The 15,302-nt window shown below is 53.3% G+C and overlaps 1 protein-coding gene across 1 annotated transcript in view; it reads left to right on the plus strand.

Annotated features, from left to right (window-relative positions):
- Positions 1-11,667, plus strand: part of CPN1 (carboxypeptidase N, polypeptide 1) — an 11,984-nt gene extending 317 nt beyond the window's left edge. Inside the window, 9 exon segments of the mRNA XM_010286912.1 lie at positions 2,903-3,099; positions 3,781-3,936; positions 4,415-4,561; positions 4,563-4,610; positions 6,098-6,209; positions 6,934-7,073; positions 7,354-7,453; positions 9,423-9,541; positions 11,394-11,667. Coding sequence (XP_010285214.1) covers positions 2,903-3,099; positions 3,781-3,936; positions 4,415-4,561; positions 4,563-4,610; positions 6,098-6,209; positions 6,934-7,073; positions 7,354-7,453; positions 9,423-9,541; positions 11,394-11,525 — 1,151 coding nt within the window. The 3' untranslated portion in view covers positions 11,526-11,667.
- Positions 11,668-15,302: the final 3,635 nt, after the last annotated feature.

Genomic DNA, 15,302 nt, shown 5'->3' on the forward strand with positions numbered 1-15,302 from the left:
CTGGGCTCCGTCGCCACGCTCCCTGCCATGCAGCACCTCAGGGGCACGGGGTGGGGGTATCTTGCCTACCTTTCCAGGCAGGACTCCCGGTGACGCCCGGGTGTCGGGCAGTGCCAGCTCCGGCAGGGACCTCGCCCATCCCGGGGACACGCACACAAAACCTGCACGCAGGCACCACACCTGCGTGAGCTGCAGCGTGGCCCAGGCACATACTTTGGATGAAGCTCTGATTTTTCAGGGTGAGCGAACGCAAGAACCCGGGAGAGTCCATCCCAGCAACCCACCTGCCATGCCACCCTCTTGCTCCCAAAACACAGCGTTGCGCACGCAGGAAGAGGCAGCACCCACCCTCCACCCTTTAACGCTGGATAGTGGCAGGAGGGAATTGTTCAGCCCTTTTTCCTCGAGACTCCAAAGCAAGGGGGACAGTGAGCAAGGGACCCCAGCAGAGCGGGTGCTGGGCTCCTGTGGCCCCGTGGGCTGCGCAGCCCCTGTGACAGGCAAGTCTCGAGGATCTCTACCTACTGCCACGTGGCCCTGCGGAGCCTTGGCAGCAATGGCCCCTTGAGCTGCTGCCTGTGCAGCATGGGAACAGCGCCAGAGCCAGACCTTACTGGCAGCCAGGTGACCCTGGGGGGGGTGAGGGGACCAGCCCCACACACAGGGCTCCCTTGCTTCCCTGCCTTGTGCCTCTGGGCCGCAGATGCGGACAGGGCTCTGCCTGCTTGTTGCAGGATCTTTTGCCTTTTCATGTCCTGGCTGATGTGGTTAAATGCAGAGGCCGATAAATCCAGGCAGCCTAGTCACGTGCAAAACTTGCGGCAGTGCTGCAGGGGTGAGAGGGACCCGTACCTGTGCCCCCCTCAGCAGAGCAGCACCTCCCCCCCCAGCCCCCCAGCGCCTCATGCCTGGCAGCAGCTTGCCCAAGGGCATGCTGCACTGGAGTCGTGCTGCTCCCCTCCTGCAGCCCAGAGCATCATCTTCAGGGATGCTGGGAGGCGGGAGGCTTCCCACCCTGACCACCTCTGTGCCAGCCCCGTTCGGTACAGAGAAGCCTGCATGGTGCTGAGGATACCTCAGGCACCTCCGCTGCGCATCAGGGGCTGATTCGAAGCAAGAAGCAAGCAAAGGGCACTGGCAGTGCACCACTGAATTTTAGACTTGCAGAACCACCAGAGAGCAGCTGAAGGGCCGTAGGAGGTGACCGAGATCTCCCCTGCCCCAGGCAGGCAGCATGGGCCACCCTCAAGCTGGCACTTCTGGCTTGTAGCATGAGGGCTTTGGGAATCTGTGGACTCCCTTGAAGGCCATGAAAAGTGAAAAGCAAGCCTAGAGTAAGTGGGCTGATGTGCAGTCATTAGGGCTTAAGTGTCCACATGGATAATATTTAGCATCTGCATGCTGAAGAAGGCTGACAAGTCCTGCTCACACTCGAGCAAAGCAGAGAAGGACCATCCCTGGTGAGACCTTGTTTTTTTGAATAAAGGCTGCACATATCCCCAGGACATTTTTATAGCTTTTATAACTGGATTACCTAATTAAATCAGTTCTCATGTCTCCTGGAATCTAACCAGGTCAAAACGTGTTGCCCACCTGCGGTGTCCTGCACTGAGGCACAGTGATCAAAAGATAGGGAAAAGCAAAATCTTTTGCCAAAATTTGATTTCTTTTTTTTTTTTTTTAAATCTGTCTTCAGTATGTCCAGATGCAGTGTCTCCTCCCTGCATGACAAAGGCACAGGGGATTTTGGAAGCAGCAGGTGTCCGATGTGTGGGGCTGTGGTGCCTTTTGCTCCGGGGATCTGGACACTGTGTGTGGCAGCGTGCAGTGAGTCTGATCGCTGCTGGTGGCTGGAAAACTCATGGTGCAATGGGAGTCTCAAGCTCTGGCAAGCTGACATTTGTAACAACACCCTGTTTTTTCCTGACCTTTTCATGTGAAAGTCAGGCTTCCTTTTTTAACTGAATTCCCCTGGTATCTCTCATCCTACCAGTGCTGACTCCAGGCTGCAACGGGACATTTTATTTTCCCACAAGTAACTGCTTTAAAAGCCCCTCTAGGAAAGCATAACCCATCCCTCACGTGTGCTGTCTCCCCTTCAGCAAAGCAGCCTGCGCTCTCTAAATGTGTATTTACAGAATTCAGTGGCAAGAGACATTTTTGCTCTTACTGGAGCTGCCCAAGGGACAGTTTGATCCATATTCAACTCAGCCCCTGAGGGTTTCTCCAGGCTTTTGTCCCTGTCCCTTGAGGGTGAGGAAGCCCCTAAAGCTTTTCCTTGGGGGCAGGTAAAGGGGAGGGAGAGGAGAAGCCGCTGCTGCCTCCCACCACACAGGAGTCAGGGGCTGACAGGCAGCAGCTGGAGGCGACTGTGCCGGTGCAGTGAAAGAGCACGGCTCGCCCCAAGCCAGGGATTGATTTTACCCTGCGGAGTAATGAAAAGCTCCTTAAAGCATGCAGAGCCAGGAATGTGCCATGCTGGTGAGAGGCACTGAGAGCAAACTGCGAAGGGCAAAGGTGGGAAAAGTGGCCTGTCCCCTCCAGTGCCACCCACCATGGAGCCTGGAGGCCCCAGCAATCCTGCTGGCACTTTCCAGTCCTTCTGTGCTGCCTCTCCCCAGCCTGGGATCAAACCACCTGCAAATAGCTCCTCTTGTGTGCTCTGAAGGTGAGCAGCAACCCGGTGGAGAGCCTGGGCTACTCCCAGCGATGCTGTGGCAAAACCGAGAGGAGCCCATATGAGAACCCTGTCACTCTCCCTCGCTAAGGTTTGCGTTTTCCAAGGGAAAGGGCCATTTCACGCCACTAATTGGGGGTCCCTGGGGCTTGCCCTGCGGTAGGACGTGTCTCTTCCTCCTTGTCCCAGCCCTGGGTGATGGTGTCTCTCTCTTGCTCTCTCCAGTGGAGCCGGAGTTCAAGTACGTTGGGAACATGCACGGGAACGAGGTGCTGGGCCGTGAGCTGCTGCTGCAGCTCTCCGAGTTCCTGTGCGAGGAGTACCGCCAAGGCAACGAGCGGATCGCCCGCCTCATCCACGACACGCGCATCCACATCATGCCCTCCATGAACCCCGACGGGTACGAAGTGGCTGCCAAGCAGGTACCAGGCAGCGATCGCCTCCTCCAGCCGGGTAGGGGCAGAAAGCCCTTCAAGTCCCTGCAGGATCCCCTTCACTGCACTTTTGGGGAGGGGGCATCCTTCCTCTGCGTGCCCTGCCAAATTTGTCCCCCTCAACTGGTGTTGCTGTGCCTCACCTCCCGTGCCAGGGGCTCATGCTGTGTGTCCTGCCCCAGGTGGCCCTTACAGGTGATGGAGGAGGCTTCCAACACCTGCCTAGCCCTCCCCAGAAGTTATTGGTCATGGGATGGTCACTGCAAACCCACTGCCCCAGGCTGGGAAGGTGGCAGCTGAATGCCACTGTCATGAGCAGACAGGGTCATGAGGGATGGGGCAGGGAGGAAGCCCTCTAGACCCCCTCAAAACCTCACCCATTCCTTTGTACTGCTAGACCTTGGGGAAATAGTTTATTCATGGCTCTTTCGGTTGAGGCAGATTCTTTATTTGGCTTGTCCCTTGCGTTGTGACCCTGGAAAATGAAGATATTGTTATTGACTTTCCCCGTCAGTACCAATGCTCTTTATTCTCCTGCCAGCAATAACATGTCTGTTGTGACTCAAAGGCCCCGCAGCGCCGTTAGGACGGCCGGTCCCTGCCGCTCTGTCACCCAGCCTGCCTGCACCCACCCTGTGCTCACCCCCGTGACGCACCTTTGCCCCGCAGGGCCCGGACAGCAACGGGTACTTGACGGGGAGGAACAACGCCAACGGAGTGGACTTGAACCGCAACTTCCCTGACCTCAACACGTTCATGTACTACAGCGGGGAAATCAGTGGGCCAAATCACCACATCCCACTACCCAACAACTGGAAAAGCCAGGTACCGGTCTGGGATGCTGTGAGGGTTACAGCATCCTCTTAGAGTGGCTCAGCGCACAAGTAAATGTACTGTCCTTTGTGGTTGTCTCCTTCCCCGTGCCTCCTGCGTGCAGAGGAACGATGTAACCCTGCCCCATATCACAGCGTGCACCTCTGCCAGGAGGAGAGGCCAGCATCACGGCCAGCTTGGGGAGGTGGTTGCAATGCACAGGGCAGAGGAGGCGGCACATGCTGGCTAACGTGTGTGCCTCAGGTTTTGGGGCTGTGCTGGGAGAGCTGTAGCAGGGTGTGCAGCAGAGGAGCCAGCTCTGCGCACCAGGGCAGCTGGTGGAGAATGGAGGAAGCTGCGAGGGCTGAAGCAGGCAAATAGCGGGGCTGGGTCTGACGTGAGCGATCACGCCGCAGCCTAGCACGGAGCAACAGCTGGTCCAGAGGTGGCTGAGCTCTCCTCCCTGTCCCTGGCCCTCTTCTCCTTACAGGTAGAGCCGGAGACATTGGCTGTGATCCAGTGGATCAGCAGCTACAACTTTGTGCTCTCGGCCAATCTGCACGGTGGAGCGGTGGTGGCAAATTACCCCTATGACAAGTCTCAGGACCAGCGGGTCAGGAGCCCCCGGCGCACAGTCAACCCGCCTACCCAACACGCCTACCCCTGACGACAAGCTGTTTCAGAAGGTGAGCGCGGCCCCGGCAGGCGAGGACATTCCCGCAGCGCGCGAGAGCTGGCCGGGAGTCGCTGGGTCACTGCCTCAGGCGGGAGCCAAGCCGAGAAACGTGTTGGAAATAACCGTTAGCAGACTACGGCATTTCTGCCAGCCACCGGCTCGTGAGCCAGGTCAGCCCAGTCCCACCGTGAGCCGGTCCCGCCACAGGCCAGTCTTAACCCTTGGGAGCCCCTTCCTCATCCATGCTGTGCTTGGGATCCCCGTAACCCCAGTATCACCGGTCTCTTCAGTACCACCCTGACCACCCTCCTCTTCCAGAGCTGGAGCCTGCCTCCAGCTTTGTTTTGCTGTTGTAGAATGTATATGGGTTTTTTTCCTAGAGAGATGGCAGGGTCTGGCTGGGGGTCTGCTGAGAGCAGGATAAGGGAGGCAGGTGCCCAGCAGGACTTGTGGATGGCAAAGAATAAGGAATACAATGAAAAGAGCACCAGGAGCATAGGCAGACATTAGGGAATATACTGGTCTGCACTGCTGATCCTGCTAACACTAGCTGAAGCCTGTGTTTTTTCTCCATTGTTAAAATGTCCCAGAAAACAGTGTCTTCCGTTACTGCTTCCATTAGAAAAAACCCGACACAAGGAAAAGCAAGTCTGCATTAGAACAGTTAATGAGAAAAATAAGTCTGAGCTGGAGTTCAGCTTTCTCTGGAAACAGAGGCTGTGCAGGAGCTTGCCAGGACCTGCTGGGATCAGGACTGCACTCAGACCCAGATGTAGAGAGGCTGCAGTCTGGGGCGTAGGCTAATGATACCCACATAGCCTCAGAAGTCAGAAATGTAGTGAAGGAACTGTTTTCCTGCTTACAGAAGGAGGTTACACCAGCATCTGAACCATAATACAAGGGTATAGAGTTTGCATTATAAAATGCAAACACCAGTCTCTCTTAAATTGTGTCTTATGCAAAGGACAGGCTTTGGATGCAGTGTCCCAATTTTAGCCCTGCCTTTATGTCTAAAAATAAGCATTCATCTTAATAAGGGCAATAAACAAGCGGTTGCCACAACCAGAAGTTGCCCAAACTCTTTCCTAATACAAATTCCCCTGATATATATGGTATTTGCATCAGGACTGCTACTGCTTAGTTTTCCTTACATATCTTCTCCCCCTGTTAGTGCCATTTGCTGTGTGGGGGCCAGCAACAGTGGGGCTGGGTGCCCCTGCGTGGGCTCCGTGCCCTCTGCTCCCCCTCGGCTCAGCGGGAGCCATCAGCAAGCCTCCAGCTTGCCAGATTTCTGCTCTTCCTCCTGCGCCTTCACCTGCCTACGTTTCGTAAAGGTCCTGGCCACCTCGTGTTGTATTCCACAGCAGTAAGATGCAGGAACTGTCTCTTGTCTGACTTCCCTCCCACGCTCCCCAGTGAAGCCTGTGCAGGAGGGGGGATGTTTCACCCAGAGCCACCCACTGCCGGAGCCGTGACCGATGGCTGCTCTCTCTCTAGCTGGCCAAGACCTACTCGTATGCCCATGGCTGGATGCACCGTGGCTGGAACTGTGGAGACTACTTTGCCGATGGCATCACGAATGGGGCATCGTGGTACTCGCTCAGCAAAGGTAAGGGCTGGGCAGGTGAGCACCACCCACGGCAAGGTGTTGAGCTGAAGAGAGATGAAGGGATAGATGAGAAACCTCAGGATGGGATGGGTTGGGGAAGGGCTGTGCCGGTAGCACTGTGCCCGTTACTAGACATCATTCTGGTGTCTGCATCTCACGCTGGGAAATGGCCTGGGAAAACTGGAAGTGGCTTGGGAAAGAGCCACAGAAGTAGCCGAGGTCTGCAGAGACCTGCTGCGTGCTGCTGGGTGAAGGAAGCATTAATCTGTTAGTGTATTTGAAAATGCTATGGGGTAACTCCATCAAGACCCAAAACTGTGACCAAAGAGAAGACGTTTCTCATAGCTGCTGGCTGCTGAAAAATGTGATTTTTAAAAGGCACAATGAGGTAACTGAAAACTGGCAAATTAGGCTAGGAAAGGTTGAAGAGGAACTGGAAAGAGATATGTAGCCCCTGCAGTACATAACCTCCCTGAGCTTCTGAAGGCAGAGTGGTGAATAATCCAGCTGAAGGAGAGAGTCGGGCAGCCACAAGGGGAGGGGGCTGCATGGGGGGAGAAGGCACCAGTCAAGCTGCATGGAGGGAGGAGGCTGCACCTGTGGAGCAAAGAGGGAATGCGGGACAGTTCTGGTAGAAGATAGACAGGGGCCATGATGCCTGGGACACAGGAGTGGGGAGGGAAGAGGACTTGCATTCCCCTGATCATGGGCTCTTTTCTTCCAGGCATGCAGGACTTCAATTACCTCTACACCAACTGCTTTGAAATCACTCTGGAGCTGAGCTGCAATAAGTTCCCCCCTGAGGAGGACCTGGAGCGGCAGTGGATGGCCAACCGGGAGGCCCTTGTTGCTTTCATTGAAGAGGTAAGGAGGCAGTCCTAGGACCTACACCCTTCCTCCAGCAGGCCCCCATGGGCCCCAGCCCTCGTGGTAGGGGAGCAGTAGGACCTGGGAGCACAGGGGTGGAAGGGAGGTGGTGATGGAGCTCACTGGGTGCTCTAGTTGGTTGGCTTTGGAGAGGCTGTTGTGTCCTAGACTGGCTCTGCTGAGAACTGGGGCAAGATGGGGATGTCCCCAGAGCTCTGCCCTCCTCCAGTGCCCAGCAACAGCCTGTTGACCCAGCAGTCTGTCGCCCTCGCTGCAGGTTCACCAGGGCATCAAAGGGATGGTGTCAGACGAGAACAACAACGGCATTGCAGGAGCAGTGATTTCTGTCCAGGGAATCAGCCATGACATCACCTCTGGTGGGTTGTCGGTCCCCTTGCATGCTGTCCCTTTTGGATACAGCCTCTCAGATGCTAGCTGGGTATGTGGGAGAGGGTTAGCAGGTGAGGCTATAATATGGGTGGCCAGCATGGTTTGCTTCTGAGAAACACTATCTGTGAGAAATGTGCTTGTGCATGCAGGGAGTGCTTATGAAAGCTTGGGAAAGAAAGAGGTGAGAATTGGAAGAAAAGGAGTAAACCTTATTATAACAGACTTCAGAAAGTCAGTTCCTATTTTATGTGAGAGAGAGGAGAAAACACATTTTTATATAACCAAAGAGAAGATTGATGGAATAATGTACTCAAGCATCTATGTATCTGAAATAGCTGATAGCAAAGGACACAATGGCAGAACAAGATGAACGACTGAAAGTTCAAGCCAGACAAATTTAGACTGAGAATGAAGTGCCACTTTAGTTTATCCAAGTTGTGGTGGTTTCTCCCTTGCTGGCCAATTTTAACCTTCTTTTCATAAACACCCTTCTCCAACTGGACCAGACATTACAGGCTGGCTGCAGAAAATAGCCGATATTCCAGCTCTTCAGAGGTCAGACTATGATATCATCAAAACTCCTTTTGGCTGTAGGTCTGTGACTCAGTAACACTCTAATATTTGGCACTTATTATGCCAACCTGCATAGGAAAGGGGAGTGTGCAAGAGATCACAGAATGGCAGAGGCGCTGGCTGCAAAGGGCCATCTGGGTTCTCCTGTCCAGCCTTCTGCTTGGAGCAGGATTGTCCCCAACATGGACTCTGATCAGCCATTGCTCCTTTCAGCCAATTCTCACTGACCCACAAGGATGGAGATTTCACAGCCTCTCTGCTGACCTGTCCCAGGGCTGCACCACCTTTGAGGTGAAGCTGTGCTGCCTGATCCACCCTGAAGCTCCCAGGCTGCCATCTATGGCCACTGCCCCTCGTTGTATTGCCTGGCGCTGCTCAGAGGAGTTTGGCTCCATCACCTTTGTAGCTGCCCTTCAAGTAGCTGCTGGCTGTGAGCAGATCCCCTTCCACCTCTTCCCAGCCGGGCTGAGCCCACCCAGCTCCCCCAGCTCTTGTTGCAGGACCTGAGCAATCCCTGTGGGTCAGTAGCTCTCGTTCTCTTGATGACCCTCTTGAACTGGGGGCACCAAAACTGGACACGGTATCCAGGTGCAGCATCCCCAGGAATGAACAGAGGGAGAAAATTATCCCCTTTGACCTGCCAGCCACCCTGCCCTCTTTTCCCTTGGAAGCCCCTGACTCATGTGTGTCTCACTCATACCAATTAGCCCCACCTAAGCCAAAATAACACAGGCTGCCTGTAGCGATTACTCAAATTTGCAATACCCATCCAGTTCCATAGATGGGAATATACTCAAATTGTCGAAGTAAACTGTAATGTGCTGCTGCCTCAGAGTTGGCCATCCCCTGTCCTTCGCCACACTAGCACACAGTCAGTCAAAGTGCTCCTGGGGCTTCCTTATGCGACAAGAATCAGGCAGGGGAGCAGCTGAGATGATAAGCAATTAAAACCCTGCTGATAACCCAAACGTGGCAAAATTGTTTCTGACAGGAACTGGAGATTGCATTATGCATAAGGAATCAGACTGGAGCTGTGGTTGCCCTTACATCTGCTGTCGTCTGACTGGCGAGTGCTCAGGTTTGCAGCCTCCCTGCACAGGCACAGCCAACACTGCTGTCCCGTCCCCTTTCGTTTGGGGAACAAATGGAAGTTTACTTGCAGACTGACCTCTGCTCCGTGGCACTAATGAGACATCACTTGCAGTCTGTCAATGTGAATCCAGCCTTGCGGTAACCAGCAGATTTGGAAGGAAGGCCAAAAATTGCCTGGGTTTTGCAGGCTACACATCTTTGAGGAAGTACATTCAGCAAGTCTTACTGGAATATCTTTTGCTCTGCTCCCTGTGCATCCTGAGTGCTTTCTCTTGCCACCTTGTGTTCCAGGTGATATGGGGGATTATTTCCGGCTGCTGCTGCCTGGTACTTACATGGTCACAGCCTCCGCAGAGGGGTACCAGCCCCAGACGGTGACAACAACAGTGGGCCCAGCTGCACCTTCATTGGTGAGTCACGAGGGTGTCTTAAAACGTCTTCACCCCGGGGATAAAGAAATGCAGCAGGGGCTGTCTAGTGAGCAGCAGAGAAAGGAGATGGGTTGTAGAGCATTGCCGTGGCTGCAGGCTGTCTGCTTTGGCAGACATGGGGCTCCCTGCAGCTCAGAGAGGGACAGGGTGAAGGCAATGCCACGTGCCTCCCAATTCCTTACTGAGGGCTTGCAGCTGGACTGGGCTGCCACACCAGCTCCTGTGTCCCTCTGCCTCTTGGCTATGGGGAGAGCCCCTGGCTGGCTGGGGCTGCTGCTCCATCCTCCCCCCTCTCCAGGACACGATGACGTGGAGGCAGCCTCTGGTCCCTGAGGCTCCGTTATCCCCCTGGCTCTGGGCTTCAGTGCTCTGCTATCATCTGCATCCTGTCTGGGACCAAACACGTTATCAGACTCGTAGCAAGGGGCTGAGGTCTGCCTTTCTTTCTGCTGAGAGCACCCAAGACAGATGGGGATTGGGTGCCCACAAAGAACAGCCAAGCACCTTTGGGAGATGAAGTGAAACCAGGTGCTCCTGACAGCAGTGTGGCCCCTACAGCACCCTCCTGAGGGTGGGCTGGACAACTAGAAATTGGTTATAAAAACAGTGGGTGGTGATCCCTGCCGCTGCTGTTGCCTTATGAACATAGCAGGACCACAGATGCAGCCTCCTCTGAAGACTAGGAAGAACCCCCTGGCTGCAGCATCCTGGCACATCATTTGCTTCACTGCATGTACTGGTCAGGCCCTGCCATAAATACATTGCAGTGGTTCTCCCACCCTCCATCTCTTCATCCCACCCTACCCAGCCTCTGAAGTTCTTCCAGAGCTGCCCTTTTCTCAGGATTAGAAACCTTCTAATTTTCGTCCTAAATTTATTTATGGTCAGTTTCTCCCTATTTGTTCTTATGCCAGGGTTGTGCTTTAAATAGCTCCTCTTCTTCCCTGGTATTTATTCCCTGATGTATTTATAGAAAGCTGTCAAGCCCAGTCTTAGCCTTTGTTTTGCTAGGTTAAGCACCCAGCTCCTCGGCTTTCCGTTGTAAAATACATTTTCCTTTTACCATGTTACTGTAGGAGACTGACTTGTTCCCTGATGGTCCAATTTTGCAGATCTCCCCTCACAGCAGCCCACCTGTCCCCATTTCCCTCTGCCACTGCAGCACTTACCATATCCATCATTCAACCCATCCCTCCACCAGGAAGCCCACCCAGCCCCGTTCCAGTTTCACCTTTCTGTATGGCATCCTCATTCCCCGTTTATCTGGTGCTGTGTCCTGCACGCTCCTTGTCCCCTTCTCCCTCTTGTAACTGCTTGCATGGCTGTGGTGGATGGAGGTTTCTTCCCTGGAATTTTTTTGCCTGGTTCTACTAGAAGCACCAGTTGCTGAAAGACTGATTTAAGCAGGATTCAGCTAATGAGATGCAATTGAAAAAGGACTATCTGTCCTAAAGTATTCTGTGTATTCACAGAGATGCAAAGCAGTGCTATTTCTCTATCTCTGGTAAGAAAATAGGAAGAAAGAGCATAGCTCAGACCCTGCCTTTCACAGCTCATCTTCCAAACCATCCTAAGATGCCACAGGAGCAGCTCTTTGCATAAGAAATGCAGCTGATTGTTGGTATAACATTTTCCACAGAAAAAAAAAGTGTTTCCAGTTGATTTAAGCAATGACTTCCCATTGTATCGTAACACTGGCTGAGGCCCCTTATTGCTTGTCTTGGCCCAAGAGTCAGCTTTGAAGGCTAGCAGCAGGGGCAGGTCCTGCAGACCCCTGAGCCAGCAGAGCACACACATGGTGTTACACGGTTGTTTTTGTTTCTTTCTCCAGGTGCATTTCCAGCTCAAACAAGATGTGGTGAGGCAGCCCCCAGAGCGTAAAGCCTCGGGCACACGCATGAACAACAAAGCCCTTCAGAAGAAGGTAGTGCCAAGAGCCACCCGCCGGGGGACCCAAAGATGAGGACAGCTCACTTGGCTGAGAGCTGGGGGAAGCCGTTTATACGAGGCCTGGCTGATGACTACGGCCAGTGAACTTTCCAACAGTCCAGCATGACACTAGCCCAAGTTATTAGGTTATTAAAAACGAGGAAGTATTTAATCCCTGAGCAAATCGTGAAGTCATTCACAACAAATTGTGCCTGGGCTGCGGTTTCCCGGGCAGCATATCTGTAGCTGCTGAGCTCTTGCCCTGCACTCACCCCGTGTAGGAGAGCTCTGCTCCCTTTACTCCTGGACTCAGTTGCTGCAGCCCACGTGAGATGCCCAGGCACTGGTGTGTACCAGGGAGAATGAATCCAAGCCCTGGTCTTTGACTGCTGCACTCACAAGCTGGGCACGTGAATCCTGGCACTAGTCCTCTGGGTGCAAGTGCTGTGTGTCTCCCTCAGGTAAGAACAGTTGCTGCCTGTAGACCCTGAAGTTAGGGGGAGGTCAGTTTTAAAACAGTGATGAGACCAGCTCTGAACACAGTTTGTCCCACGTATAGCACCGCTATCGCTGGTTGGCAACACCACAAGTAGGAATGCAGCACTGGGAGGTGGTGGTCTAAGGTAATCTCCTGGCTAGTGATGTCACATTTAGCTTGATGTGCAGATGGGACTTTCTGTTAGACGGTTTGTATTATATGTCGTCAGACAGGCTGAAGCAATACATGCTGGCAAAAGCAAAGGATTATCCTGTCTCCTTATGTCTTCAGATCCAAACCAGATGGCTCACTGAAGGGTCTGCTCTAGCCAACACAAACTATTAGTCTGAGCACAGGAGCAACTAGGTGAGGTCTGACAACCACTGATGAGTAGGAATGCAAGGCAGGTGATTTGATGTTCCTTTGAGACAAATACTCTGAACTGGTCCTGTCAATGTGCAACAGGGAAGCGTGGATGCTTGGAGCCAGCAGTGTGCTGTGCAGGTACAGCACAAGCTGTGTGAGCTGTAACTGGGTTAGAGAAGACATGCTCCGTGGTTCAGGGAGGTGGGGTACTACAGGCTGGGCCTTTGCTTATGCTGTCTGGGCAGGTTTGTAGTGGCAGCAAGAGTGGAAACGAAGCTGGTTATTTCTGTAGTAAAAATATTTTAAGCAGGCAAAATCTTTCTAGCATTCTTCATAGACAATAAATAACTCCAGAGGGATAAAGAGTCCCACCCATGTGCCCCAGCAATTTATTTTTTCTTCGCTGGTTATCCCTGTCTCCCCAGCGTCCTCCATTGCACTGTCCCTCTCCATGCCTCAAGCCTGTCCAAAAAGTGTCCCCCAAACATCACCTTGCTCCTCCTCTTTTGCAAACATCTTTTCATCTCTTGTGAGCAACCTCTACCACCCTACTGCATAAGCAATATTATGCACCTTATCTCTCACCGTCACCTTCTCCTCTGTCTCTGCTGCAAGATGCTAGCAGCATTTTCAGCTCTAGAAGCACACAGAGGCTCTTGTAGCTCTGCCTGCTAACAGAAGCTGTTTCTGTGTTGTGCCTGTTCTTGGAAACGCAGAGCAAACTGTCCTCTTGGGGTATCGATTCAGGCTATGGCAAAGAAGTGCCAGGAATGGTGGTGTACTTAACCATGGCTGTGAATGATACCAGTCTGCAGAGGCCAGTGTGGGCTGGAGACACTGGCCAATTCCACATTCACAACCAAAGCTGAATTCAGATTCTCTAATTTCTTATCTTTTGGTGGCGGAAGGAATTGAAAAAGGATGGTGAGGCTAAGATGTTCAAACTCCTGTGCTAAGGTTTAACACCTCTTCCCCTGGCCAAGCCCAACAGCATCACTCCAGATGCTGGACTCTCCTGTTCAAAGCCACATGTCAGTGCACATTCACCCAAAACATTTCCTGGTGGACATGCTAGCAGGATGAGGGAGGCCACCCTGCATCCCACAGCCTGGCCCCATGCAGCATGCAGAAGGGTCTGCTGTCACCACATGTCCGACCCACGTGTGGAGAAAATACTCCTGCCCTCAACCACGGCACTAGGTCCGCTGGCTGAGATAACCTCTCACCTCGGAGGATATGTACGAAGCTGAGAGCAAGGAAAGGGCCCCCAGGGAGCAGCCTACAGTTGGCTAATGCAGTTGGGCAGTCCCTGGACAGGGTGATGCTCAGCCCACACAGAGCTGCCCCTGCCACTCGCATCCCAGCAGTGTCACAGGTCGCCTTGCTGAATCTGCTGGCTGCGGGTGCTCTCATGTTGCCCTCTTGTGGTCCTAGAAAATGTACGACCATCTCAATTGCCTTTACTTTCCAGGGCAGAGTCAGAGGAGGGGCACTTTTTTCTCTGTTTGGAACAGGACAAGCAGTTCAGGAGGCCCCATCACTCACCCTCACAGGCTGCTATGGGGTTGGCAGAGCAGCAGCAAAGTTAGAGTCTTGGTGGCAAGCTTTTTCCCCTGCAAGAGGTTTCTTACAAGACAACCTTCTGGAGGACTCTCTTGCTGGGCTGGTATTTGTTCAGCTCATTCTCCTCCCAGCTCTGAATATTTTTGTGTTGAACAGTTTGGTAAAGCTCCACTTGGCTGTGGCCGAGCTCTCCACGTGAAAACACGGTTACAAAATGTTTCCGAGGCAGCACTCGCTCTCTTAAGCACGCCTCTCAAAGGCTTGCCATGAACTTAGCCCCATGTTGCAAGAAGCGTGGGCTAAAAACAGTGCTAAACCTTTGGACATAACATCTGCAGCGCAGTGGCTGCACGTTCTTTTGAGGCTCTGGTCAAGGCAAAAGCAGTTGACAGCTTTGTGTCAGAAGACACAGTGAACAGTTGATCCTCCTCATCCTCTCTGGGCCACTCATGATTTTGTAGACCTCTTCCCCCACCCCATGTCCTTCTTCCAAGCTGAAGAGTCCCAGGCTACACAGTTGTTCGCTGTACAGAGTCTGTTCCCGTACCTCTGAGCATTGTCACTGCCCACCTCTGAACCTTTTTCCATTCTCATTTACCCTTTCTGAGTAGAGGGGACCAGAAGTGCATGGTGGCTGGCATGCAGGAGGCAGAAAAAGGGAAAATACCAATAGTTGAATTCGAAGAAGAGTGAGGCAGCTTTGCTGGGGCTGCCAGGAGAGGTGGGTTAGTCATGGCCATGGAGGCTGCAGGAGGGATTGGGATGATGAAAACCTGTCTTGACAGGCAAGAACAGCAGAACCTTTGGGTTCAGAGGACAACATCTAAAACCCTATGGTAGGGGGTGATGTTCGTTCTTCAGCTCCAGCAAACCATATACAAGGAACCATACCTGCAGGGAAGAGAGCCCCCAGCTCCCTGTGCAGCTTCAGGCCCTCTGCCAACGGCATCGTGCCGTGCCGGCAGTGCGGGTCCCACCTCAGGAGAGCAGACAGGGAGTCAGCGCCCAGCCTGTGCACGTACGAGTGCAACTCTGACAGCGGTGCATGCAACGCGCTCTGCACACCCTGCTCCTGGCTGGTGGCAAGACAAGCTGGGATCTGGGTGGTTGCTATGGAGAACTGTAGCTAAATGCACAAACAAGTGCCAAACGGCGATAACTGCTCTGGGGACTGAGAGACTCTGGGCTTTAGAGTGTGTTTTTGAGGGATGGTATCCCTTGGGGCACAGAAGCTTATTTTTGGCCTGCCAGGAAAACCAGTGCAGGACCTACTTACTGTACTTGGTGTGCCTGACCCCTACGTGATGCACAAACTGGCCCTCTCTGTCACGGTTTTCAGCCAGGGAGCTATTTGTTTTTCTCCATCTTGGTGCTCTGGCATGATCTTACAGTGTATGCAAGCAG

The sequence above is a fragment of the Phaethon lepturus genome, unplaced genomic scaffold (assembly GCF_000687285.1).
Source record: "Phaethon lepturus isolate BGI_N335 unplaced genomic scaffold, ASM68728v1 scaffold22075, whole genome shotgun sequence".
In the NCBI taxonomy this organism is placed as follows: domain Eukaryota; kingdom Metazoa; phylum Chordata; class Aves; order Phaethontiformes; family Phaethontidae; genus Phaethon; species Phaethon lepturus.